Source organism: Pelophylax lessonae (genome assembly GCF_965119305.1).
Source record: "Pelophylax lessonae genome assembly, chromosome: 4".
Classification (NCBI taxonomy): domain Eukaryota; kingdom Metazoa; phylum Chordata; class Amphibia; order Anura; family Ranidae; genus Pelophylax; species Pelophylax lessonae.
In genome coordinates, this window is record NC_138771.1 from 359,465,503 (window position 1) to 359,477,772 (window position 12,270).

General features: G+C 41.5%; 1 protein-coding gene across 2 annotated transcripts in view; it reads right to left on the bottom strand.

Annotated features, from left to right (window-relative positions):
• The window catches only part of P4HA2 (prolyl 4-hydroxylase subunit alpha 2), a 151,400-nt gene that overhangs the window by 95,613 nt on the left and 43,517 nt on the right, over positions 1-12,270 (bottom strand). For both annotated transcript variants that reach the window (XM_082252775.1, XM_082252776.1), the window contains exon 4: positions 1,070-1,207. In XM_082252775.1, the coding sequence (XP_082108901.1) occupies positions 1,070-1,207 (138 nt within the window). The remainder of the gene's footprint in view (positions 1-1,069; positions 1,208-12,270) is intronic.

A 12,270-nucleotide genomic window follows, 5' to 3' on the forward strand; every position in this document is an offset into this window, starting at 1 on the left:
ACATTTTTTTATATGAAATTCCCCCAAAAAAAAATGTAAAAATCAAAATTTTTAAAAATTTTCGGCCAATTTATTTTATGCTACCTATGTTTGGTAAAAAAAAAATCGCAAAAAGCGTATTTTGATTGGTTTGCGCAAAAGTTATCGCGTTTACTAACAAAGGGAAAGATTTTTGTCATTTTTGTTGTTTTTTTTTTTAACGCGTAATGGCGGCGATCTGCGATTTTTTTTGCGGTACTGCGACATTGCGGCGGACAGATCGGACCCTTGACTGACATTTTTGACACTTTTGGGGTTACCAGTGACATTTCTACAGTAATCAGTGCTATACATATGCACTGTTACTGTAAAAATACACTGGTAGTGAAGGGGTTAACTTTATTTGGAAGGGAGGGGCTGTGTGTGTCCCTAGGGGCGTGGTTTCTACTGTGATTGGCTGTGGCTCTAGCTGTAAGGACACTGATCAACGGATCTACATACCAGATCCGTTTTATCAGTGTCTTTGCAGCGAGGAGAATGACAGGCAGTTTGTTTACACAAGCTGCCTGACATTCTCCCTCTCCCCCGCCGATCGCCGAGTGACCGGCGGACATCGGGTCCGCTGGTCACACGCGCGGGGGGGTCCGTGACCACGCGGGAGCGGGAGCGCGCCCCGGGGGGCGCGCGCTCGCTCCCTAGACCCTCACAAGCAAACAACGTAGCCCTACGTTAGTTTGCCTGTGAGGGGCTGACCGCCGACGTAGATAGTCGTGCGGCGGTCGGCAAGTGGTTAAGTACAGTACTTAAGTAGTTCTACTTCGTTACTATACATCTCTGTCAATCCCCTTAATTGAAGTGTAGCCTTCAGAGAAGCAAAGGGAGTTAAGCACCCTGTTATACTGTCTGGAAGGGAAGCATGTGTCACAACACTAGCTGAACAGAACCCTTTGGAGAAGAAAACCTAAATGTAGCTGTGTATTTAGCTTTTTTGCTTGGGATTTCAATTTAAGACTATTTTAAAACACTATGTAAGCCTTGAATAGGAACATATGTGTTAAACACTAAGAGGATAAACATGGGTTGCACTAACCTGGCAATATTCCTTTTGCTATAACATCAGGATCCAGTTTGTAAGTGTCTTGGAGGCGCATTAATGCTTTGGCTGCTCCAGTCTCATCTTCATCACTTGGAAAGAATTCCCTTTGAAAAGTGAGGTTTGCAATAAAGCCTGAAACCCAACAGACACACAATGATAAATCACTCACACACAAAGTGGCTGTCTACATGTGGAGTACATGCAAAGACACAGCTACAGATTTAGCAAACCGTGAACCTGCTTAGAGAACAGAAATCGGAAACACAGATTTTAAAGCCATTCTTAAAACACTGCCAAAGAGTTTAAAGTGGTTATAAAGCCAAAACATTACCTTAATGCATTACTTGCATTAAGCTAAAAAATGTTTAGTATCATTATACCACCCCCCCCCCCCCCCTACCGTTTACTTACCTGAGCACTCATTTGATCCAGTTCTGTACTCGTGTATAGCTCTTCTCTCCCCTCACTTCCTCACAGTGACGCGATAAACACAGACAGCGGGGACCCTGACTGCTGAGGTGGAATGGAAGTCCTGTAAGCAGTCAGGTCATCTGCCCACAGAAGAGATGGAGGATCCCCGAATTCCTCTGTGATGAATGGAGCAGCCAGGCAAGCGTCTGATGAAATATGATCTGTGTTTGATCAGATGCTCCCATGGCCAGGGGAGACATTGGGAATCTAAAGGGCCATACACACTATAAGATTTTCTGAAGACTTTTTCCTTCAGATTTACCTTTTCTATGTAGTGCAAGGGCCTGCCAGATTGCATACAAATGGAAAGTGTTTAGGTTTGACCTCATATTATATGGTTTTGGTAAATCTAAAGGAAAAAGTCTTCAGAAAATCTTATAGTGTGTATGGCCCATAAGACTAAAAGGTGAGGGAGGGCATAATTTGCACTACCTACACCTATGGGACGGTGGCAGACCAATGAGAAATCAGCTCATTAATTATACAGTTTAAATAGGCATTTCATAGATTAATTTAATAAATAGGCAGGACTAACGGTTTTTCTTTTAAGCTAAACCATTTATAAAGCTCTCACTGCGCCATCAGATCAACAGATGCCGGCGGGGACAGAGAAATCAACTGTCCCGCCCATGTCACGGTCTTTTTATTGTGCATTCTCTAGAAGAGGCTTCCTTCTGGGATGACAGCCATCTTGAGCTGTTATAGCTAAGCTCTATATATATATATATATATATATATATATATATATATATATATATATATATATATATATATATATATATATATATATATATATATATATATATATATATATATATATATATATATATACACATATATACACACACACACATTTGGTTGTATATATGGTATATTAAATAAAGTTTGGTGTATAGTATTTATACTTACATTGCTTGTTGTATATTAATTGCAAATAAAGGGCCGTGGCCAGTTCAAATCCAAATAAATATTTTGTGATATTATTTCTTTTATCTATGGTTTGGGTTAAGTATTTCTTAAGTGTTCTGCCTACAGTCCCATGTCATTCCCCAAAACGATCACAAGGGATCTTGTTCACCCCTTGTCATAGCAATAAGGTTAAATAAAACAAAAATTACCCCCCCCCCCCTCCTGACAAATGCAAACACGCACATAGGTTTAGTACGCATATGTAAATGATAATTTCACCACATAGGTAAGGTATCACAGGGCCAATTATTCCTAGGGCTTTAGCTCACATTTAACTCTAAACTGATAACCTATAAAAAGGATAAAGTGTCACCTAAGGACAATTGTAGGAAACAATTTGTCATTTCGCAGTTGTGCTCAATTTTAAATCTTGACATGTTTGGTATCTATTGGTGTTTGATAAACAGCTACGCAAATATCATGTGACATACAAAAAAAAAAAAAATTACAACTGCCACTATTCAGAAAATATAAAATGTTTGGGGGTTCTAAGTATTTAGTTTTCTAGAAAAAAAATAAAAATAACTAAAAAATGCTGATTTTAACAGCATATGTGAAAATTGTCAAAATTGCCCCGGTAGGCAAACCCTTAAATTTTGGTTTTTGGGTTTATTACCACTTTACGATTTTACCACTTTACTGTTGAATATGCCATTTATTTTACCATTGAAGATATGTGGAAACTGAGCGGCCTCTTAATCGCTTAAAATCTCAACATCATCCTCCGAAAGTGGGAATTGGAGATAGGGCTCCAACTGACGCCTCAACAAAGGGAGAACATATTACCTTGTTCACAAATCATCAATAGCAAATAGAATCCAAGAGCTAGGATACAAGATTCTTTCAAGATGGCATAAAGTACCATCTATACTAGACAAAATGAACAGTCCCAAACTCTTGCTGGTGATGAGGCAATACTTCAGGAAAATATTTTATAATTACTGGCAGTGTTCCAAACTTCAACCCTTTTGGAAAGATTTGACTGACACAACAAGACATCTAACCTCAGTAGACCTAAGCAAAAACCCTGCAGCTTGTCTTCTCCACCTGACAGAGACCCACTTCAAAATACAAAGGCTCTCTTAGTATTCATTTGCTAACCTCCCACACTCCAAAAGACATGTTCATAGGTTGTTTGGCTCCTGTCTAAACTGGCCTTAGTATGTGTATGTATGAATGCGAGTTAGGGACCTTAGATTGGAAGCTCCTTGAGGGCAGGAACTGATGTGAATGCACAAGATATATGTAAAGTGCTGAGTAAATTGACGGTGCTATACAAGTACGTGCAATAAATAATAATAAATAAATGCCGCAAAGACCTGTGTTCCCCTTCTCTGGACACAGATACATATGCACCCACTGGATCTAGCTGGTATTTACTCATGGAAGATCTTACCTCTTACCCTACATAACACAGAACAGAAATTCAGGACTTCCTGATGGCAATATTACAAAATCACAGATCCCTATCCACAGGTAATGGCCTCAGACTCCTGCCCACCTCCTTAACTCCAATAGGTCACTCACTTGCGTGCATGACATTGTCCCCTTCCCACCTCCTCCTTTGCGAAGGGTGGGAGGGTGGTGGCATTTTTTTTCTTCTCTTCCTTCTATGCTCTACATCAGGCATGTCCAACCTGCGGCCTGGGGGCCGCATGTGGCCCGGAACCGCAGGCAATGCGACCCACTGCCCCCTGACAGACAATTTTTTTTTTTTTTTTTTTTTGCTGGGGAGGAAGGAAGGAAGTCGAGTCGGGGGCACAGCCACAGCGGCTTCCAACTAACTGTAGGCAGAGGCTGCCTCGGAGGGGATCATACACTAGTTGTATTAAATTAGTGCTGGTGGGGGGGGGGGCGCAGCAGCGTGGGAAGGGAGCGGCAGCATTTTATTACTTATATACCTTAACCATAGTATATATTTTTATGCGGCCCGAGAAAATTTCTCTACACTCAATGTGGCCCAGAGAAGCCAAAAGGTTGGACACCCATGCTCTACATGGAATTCCCTCCTTCCACTTTCCCTTCTTTCCTCAACTTTGCTCTTTTAGTATCTCTGTGCCAGAAATGAATCCAAAATTTGTTTTCTCCATTGCCTTCGGACAAGATAAACCTCAATATTCTCCTAATCAATTAGGCAATTAGATTCGGATCACAAGACAATTTTCCCTACCTAATGATCTGAGCACTTGAAAAATACTCTGAAGTTTCTCTGGTCTAAACCATCCAAGACGGCTTTTACATTTCAGTTCATGGTTATCCACTTTTTACTGGTACCCAGTCATTATACCTTGCACAATACAGGTCTGTATAAATTTTCTTTTATGTGACATGAAAAAAAGTTATAAAACCTCATCACCATCTTTAAAACATGAACTCCGTCTAATAATATTTGTAACAGAGTACTACAAACAAAGCTCTTCACGTGGTTTTAAGTCCAGGCTTGACAAATCCCAGGCGCCAGGTCACAATGGCGACTAAAAATTGCGCCCTGATGCCTGGGATTTATCAGTTCCCATCACAAGCTCTCACAAGGGATGGCTACCAGGCAGAGGCGAGAGTGCGCCACTGAGGAAGGAGAAGGGTGGAGTCGAAGGAGGGAGGGTGCGGCAGTATCTGCGTCATATTCTCGTGGTGCTTCTCTCTCGATGCGTGGGGAGGAGGAGGTGGCAGGAGAGACACCGGAGGAGCTGAAGGGGGAAGAAGAACATCCGCTGATACCCCACTGTACACCGGACATAGGGGCCTCCCCGGGACACCCAGAAGGTAATAAAGGGCTCAGGTGTAAGAGGGACTACCAGGGAATAGCATATAACAATAGTGTGCTGGATGGGGTGGGGGTTTGGAGTCATAAGTGTGCTGGATGGGCAAGATTGGAGGCATAGATGTACCAGATGAAGGGGAGGGGGGGTTGGTTTGCAGGCATAGATGTGCTAGATGGGGGTGGGGTATTGGAAGCATAGGTGTGCTGGATGAGGGGAGGAGGGGGTATTGGAGACATAGATGTGCTAGATTTGAGGATGGGGTGGCTCAGGACGGTATTGAAGGTATTCAGGACAGTTAAGGGGGGGGGGGGGGGGGGGAGCTGAGGACACTAATGGTGGGACAGAGGATAGTAATGGGGGAGCTCAGAACAGTAATGGTATGACTGAGATCAGTAATGGGGGAGAGCTCAGGACAGTAATAGCGGGACTGAGGTCAGTAATGAGGGGCTCAGGACAGTAATGAGGGGGGGGGGGATTTGTGAAGAGGTGTGTGTGTGTGTGTGTGTGTGTGTGTGTGTGTGTGTGTGTGTGTGTGTGTGTGTGTGTGTGTGTGTGTGTGTGTGTGAGAAAGAGAGTGAGAGTGTGTGTGTGAGAATTTGTGAAAATTGGTGAGGGGGCAATTGGCATCATCATCATCATCATCATAATAATAAGTTTCCCCCATAACAGGTTTTTATTGTCATTCTTTCCAGCCAGCGTTATGTTGGGTTTATTGGCTAGCCGCTCTGCTGTAGGTTAGGGGGTGCAAATTACTTGTCTTGCCCTGGGCCCCTGGCTCCTAACTTTTTAAGCTGGCTCCTAGATTCAAAGAAAATTTGTCAAACCCTGTTATAAGTACATATTAAAGCAGGGCTTTACTTATAACAAAAATCAATAAAAAAAAAAAAAAAAAAAAACAATAAATAATAAATAATTTTCTTTAGCAAGGAACATATGTTCCACATTAATAATTATGCTACCAAAATTAGCATGTGCGGTAAGTTTCCTCAAGCATCGTTCCCGTTTCCTCTTGCCGGAGGCTGCCACTTTAAGCCTCTAAACAGCGGTAAATCTAGGTTGTCAGCAGATCAGCCTCTAGTGGCTCTGAATTTGGCACAGTGCCAAAAAATATTGAGCAACTGAGCATGTGCAGAGCAGTGTATTACTGAAGTGATCTGGCAGGACTTAATTTTTTGACTAAAGTTACACTTTAATGAGAACAAGGTATGGTAATCATTAGGGGTGGCTTCACACTGCTCTGGTGCGGTCCTGCTGCGCTTACAGCAAAGCGCAGCTAACCCGCAGGTTTTGTGAGGTCCTGTGGTTTTGATGCGGTTTTAGAAAGCACACCAAAGATGCAGTATGCAGGAGTTTTATGCTCTTTCTAAAACCGCACCAAAACCATGGGACCTCAGAAGTTAGCTGCACTCTCAAAACCTGCTGAGAAATAAAACTGCACAGAAAAATGTTATCGATATCGAGAGAAGAACAACCATAATACCATAATAATATACAATATAGCATATACAAAATTGAAAAAAAATTAAAGTGATTGTAAAGTGTTACCTTATAAAATAACCCATTCAGTTTAAAATAGTAATGGAAGGCAAAACATTTCTGTATAGATTAAAAAAAAAATAAAAAAATAAAAACTTTATAAATCCCTATCCCCCTTTTTTAGAAGTGATCACATTCCCTCTGTTCTCAGCTGCATAAGAGCTGGGGGAGGAGAAGCAGCAGACCACTGCGCTTGTTAGTGAAAGGCTGTGCGGGGGGGGGGTTGAATCTCTGATCACTGTAAAAGAGCAGACTGAGTTCCCAGCATAGCTAGAGAACTGACAATGTGTTCTTCTGCTTAGTGTGGTCAGATTTGAATAGGAAAGCAAGGGGACCAGCAGGAATCCCAGGCATTTCACACAAAGGAAGCAATGCAAAGAACAGGATACTTTCTCATACAAGTATATGATACAGCAGGCACATATCTGGAACATGAAATGTTGGGGTAACAAACGTTTTAAGTGGGCAACCAATTGGTGACAGGCCAACTCTTATTTCTTTTTACACCCTCCGCAAGTTGATGAGTCAGTTGAAGGAGACTTTCACCATTTGGTACACCAAAAAACATTGTTCAACCACAATGCCCATACATGGTTTGAATGTTCTCTACTGAACCAACCACATTTCCATTCATGGACAGCCTAACATGTAACTATGTAAATCAGGATACACTTATTGTTTTTTTTTTTTGATCAACCAGCAGAATTAACTTAAAAAAAAAAAAAACCTGACAGATCCCAGCATCATTACCAACTATGTTGATGCTGATATCTTCTCAGCTGGTCTATTGTATTTTGACAGGGGCGATTGAACAGACAGTGGTACACACAGACTGAAAATTTTCAGCTTCTGCTGAACCATTGGTCAAATAACAATTAACACTTAGAAGATAATATGCTATCATGTAATCCCCCAAAAATGTAAATATTACTACTAATAAATAGCCGCTACAATAAAACAAATAACTAGATCGATCAGTGAAGAAAAAGTCCTGGACTCTCAGGCAGCGCTCAGTTCATGGATAGCGAGAAAATCACAGTTAGTTTCAGTACAAATTGGTGATATTTAGATTGTGTCTTTTACACACCATAAAAAGTGCCTCCAAGAAATAATCCCAGGGTCCACTTCAATATATCCACTATCTTCACCTCTGTACAAATAGTGATCACCACTCCCCACAAGACCCCACATTCACCAAAAATTGTTGCCTCTCATTTTACTGACCGGCACAGCTCGCAACAAAAAACAGTCCACATAGCGTGATTCTATACACTTGTGGGAAGTGGTGATCACCATTTGCACTGAAGATAGTGGACATATACAAGTAGACACTGGGATTATTTCTTGGAGACACTTTTTTTTTGTGTGTATAAAAGGACACTCTATATATCACCAATTGGCACTGAGAAACTGGTTTTCTTGTTTCTTGCCATCAATTAAATGGGTGCTTCCTGCTGATTTTCAGTCCATGTATGCCCTGCTTTGGTCCCACCAAGTAGAAAACATCCCAAGGCAAAGTTTTATGGCAAGCCTTGCTGAAACATCCTACTTTTCCTCAAACATCATAAGAGTCAGATTTAAAAAAGCTCCCGACTCCCAAAATCCCACAATACATCAAGAGTCAAGAACATTCCTCTGGGTCAATTCCAGAACAAGGGAGGAGATCACCAGAAAGCTCTCCCTCACAGATGAAGAAAAAGCACTAAGGAGGAAAGGACTAGATCTGGATGCATGGTTTCTAAGGAGCCACCCATGCATTCCCTGCTATCACAAGAGCATTCCTGCACCTGGACATGAGCCTGTTCAGCATACAGTTGAACAGATATCTGGCATCCTCTAAATGCAACTTAGGTCCTGAAACACACTAATGCCTCGTACACACGCAACGATTATCGGACGTCTTTTGTCCAGTGTTGTGTTGGTTGAAATGTGCTCTAGACTGCACACAAATTTTCTCGGCCAACAAAAACCAACTTCAGAAGTGATGTCATGTGCTGGTTTACTTTTCGTGTGTTTTTTCTTCTCTGAGCATGCCCAGTCTTGCTCATCAGATTTTTGTCTGCCGAAATCTGTACTGACTGATGGAAAATCGGCCGTTCTGTTGACGGCCAACAAAAATTTTATAGCATGGACACCAGATTTTGTTCGGCCGAAAAGTCGCAGTCGGTTGTCGGAAGCATCATACTAACAAGCCAAAAATCGGCCGATCGGACGCTGGCCGAAAATTCACGGCCAACTATCGATGCGTGTGTACGAGGCATAAGATGTATTGCCTGCTCCTCCATGTCAAAATGAAACCAGATGGGGAAGCCTGACTCCCCTGGTGTATTTTCTCCCAGGAAGATCTAAAAAGGTAGGTGCAATGCGAAGGTCTCTTCAGCTGTAGGGGCTCTAAAAAGACCCAAGACAGGGGTCAGCAGGCTGATCCTCCAGGGAGTCTCTTAATTCTAGAGCTATAGCAGAAGACTGCGACTCCTCAAGGATAATTTCATAAGGTAGTAATTGGAGCAACTTAGATAGGCATAAAATCTACAGGGGAAGGCATGGGAGCATGCTTAAAAAAAAAAAAAAAAAAAAAAAAAAAAAAAAACTGTGGTCAGAGCAAGCAAGGGGCTGGGTGAACAAGTGGCAAAAAAATCCTGTGCATCTGTGGTAAAGACCCAGGCAGACAAGGCAGCAGAGTGAGCCTTACCCAGAAGCAAGTGTCTCGAATTATTAGACTCCATTTACAGGATAACAGGATTCTAGACTGCAGATATTGGCATCTTCAGATGTCACGGAACAAATGTTTCTGTAACAGTTAGGGGAGTATGAGCTGGGTTCATCCATTGCAATGGGACTATCCCCCTCTGTGTCTAGAACAGACAAATTGTGACCGCTCAAGGTATGAATCAAGGCCTCAGGTACTCACAAAACCCTGACAGATGGTAGCAGGTTAGGGTCAGATGACTGGAGGTCCCAAATGTTACTGTATATGGGCAATAGGAAAAGATGAAGGATTGGAGTTCCACGTGGCTCATTTCAAACTAGAAGCAGCAGCCATGGGAAATGCTTCTTTAGAGCAAAAAGTGGCAGAATGCAAAGCGTGTGTGGGACACGCCACCCAGCAGATGAACCCAGCGCTCAGATCCCCCAGCCTTAACTCCTTCCTAGTAGGAACCAGTGGAAAGTGGCAATTTTAAAAGTGCCCAGTGATCCAAATGAATGAGGTAGTTCCCAGTGCACAGCTGGATCTGTCTGCTTACAGAGTAGTCCATCAGAGGCAGGACAAGCTCTGAAACAATGCCAACAGCTCTGAACCTGAAAAGCTTTTCACAGCTAACTTATCAGAAAGCACCTTTTTACGGAGCCCAGTGTCCTAGGTTCACTTTCAGGCTAGTCCTACAATGTGGAGTTCAGATGCACTCTAAAAGCCAGGCTAAAGATAAGCCACACTGGATCGCTGCGATCGCAGAGACCAGCTCTTGCAACAGAGTAGAAAATAGTTTTGAATAAGAGCCGGTTCACATTAGCGCGACACGACTCCTTACTACTTCGGGGGCGACTTGTGCATTACAGTGCACCACGACTTCGGAGCGACTTGCAGGGACTTCACATAATGGAAGTCTATGCAAGTCGCTCCGAGGTCGCCCCGAAATAGTACAGGACCCTTTTTCTAAGTCAGAGCGACTTGTGTTGCTCCTATTAGAACGGGTCCTGTAGTGGTCAATGGACCGCGAGGGAGCGCGACTTGTCAGGCTGACAAGTCGCCTGACAAGTAGCGCTAGTGTGAGTGGGCTCTTAGGAAAAGTAAAGAAAACATAAGAAAAAAAAAAAAAACACTAGCAAAACGTTTCCCAGCACAGCTGAAGAAAAGACATCCAAACTCCTGGGGCACTAGCAAAAATACATGAGCCAAGTTGGTAGTAGGGTGGTTTTCTTGGACTGGCCTACAGTTTTGTTTGTAAAAGGCTGAAGAACTTCCTAACTACAGTTAAATGGTAATGATAAAATTGAGAGAATGAGTTTAAACAAATAAAAATTAATGAAAAAAAAAAAAATTTTAAATTTAGCAAATCTTTAAAACTGCCACGACTGATTTGGCAGATGAAACCGCTTAAGCAAACATCCACGTTTCATTATGCCTAGAGGTTTACACAGACAGCTGCAAAAGTCTTAATATATTCAATTAGACAACACAATTTATAGCTTGAAGAAAAAATAAAGCAGTAACAGGAAGAGCCTTAATGAGCACCTAACTTGAAGTAATGTATTCAGCTTAGGTATTTATTTGGCAGGTGTTGTTGCAAAAATCGACATTGTTCTGGTGTCAAAAGTAGTGAAATGTGAAGTGCTGGAAAACTAAAAAGATAAATACACATTCTCCTTGGCTTCAAAATTAAAACTATTTATTCTAGGCTACCTTGGCTTTCGTTATGTACTATTGATGCCTAATCGCCTGTTTGTTGGTTTTGTTTTTGTGTTGTGTGCAAAAAATTCAATAAAAACAATCTGATTAAAAAAAAAAAAAAAAAAAAATTAAAACTAGCCACAAATTAGATGTTCATCAATCTACTTGTGCATTAACATGCATTCTTGTAATGCCTGACTATGTATGCTTATGCAATGAGCAGACATGCCAATGGTCATCTTCATAGGAAAGAAGTAATTTGCTGGGAGAATCCAACCCAGCCAATCAACTCTTTCCTAAGCCCAGGGCTGCCTAAAATGAAGATATTCAGACAGCAGTTGTTGTCTGAAGCAGCCAACTGGCTTATTGAGACATTAATAATTATAGGTACCTCAACAGTGGTTTAGGAAGATATTTTTTGTTTCCATTATTTAATAAAACCATTTTTAAAACCATCATTAAAACTTCTAAAAACTGGAACAAAGTCCATTCCTGAACGTGAACTAGAAAATTGAAAACTGAAACCAAACGGTTACCATTGACCGCAACTCCACTTTTTTCCGCTCTGGTTTTCATATACCAGGCCCCCTTAACCAGTATTTTGGTGTGTGCCACCCCTGAAGCAAGCTTATTTTTGAATCCAAAATGCAGACCAGAAGACTGGCTGAACATTTTTAAAACAAGATTGCGTTCTTTTTTTTTTTAGTGAATTAGTGAGCACTAGATTACAAAATGTATACAGATTACCAGGGAAGGTAAAGACATACTAAACACATAGGAGAATTTGTCTTAGTTATCCATTGGCATTTTTCTATTATAAAAAAAAACAGGGAGGTGAAGGGAGGAAGAAGTTGAGAGAATCAAAAAAAAAAAAAAAAAAGAGAAAGTAATGCAAGGTCTGCACGGAATTGCTTTTTAAAAGATATGAAGTGGAAAACTGAAGATCAGAGGGGAGGAACCGCTTTCTGGTTTTCACACTTTTCTGACATTTCAAATACTGATGTCTCACACATCTGTCCGCTGAACATAATTTGGTTCATCATGTAGGGATTAAAAGGAGTTTAAAC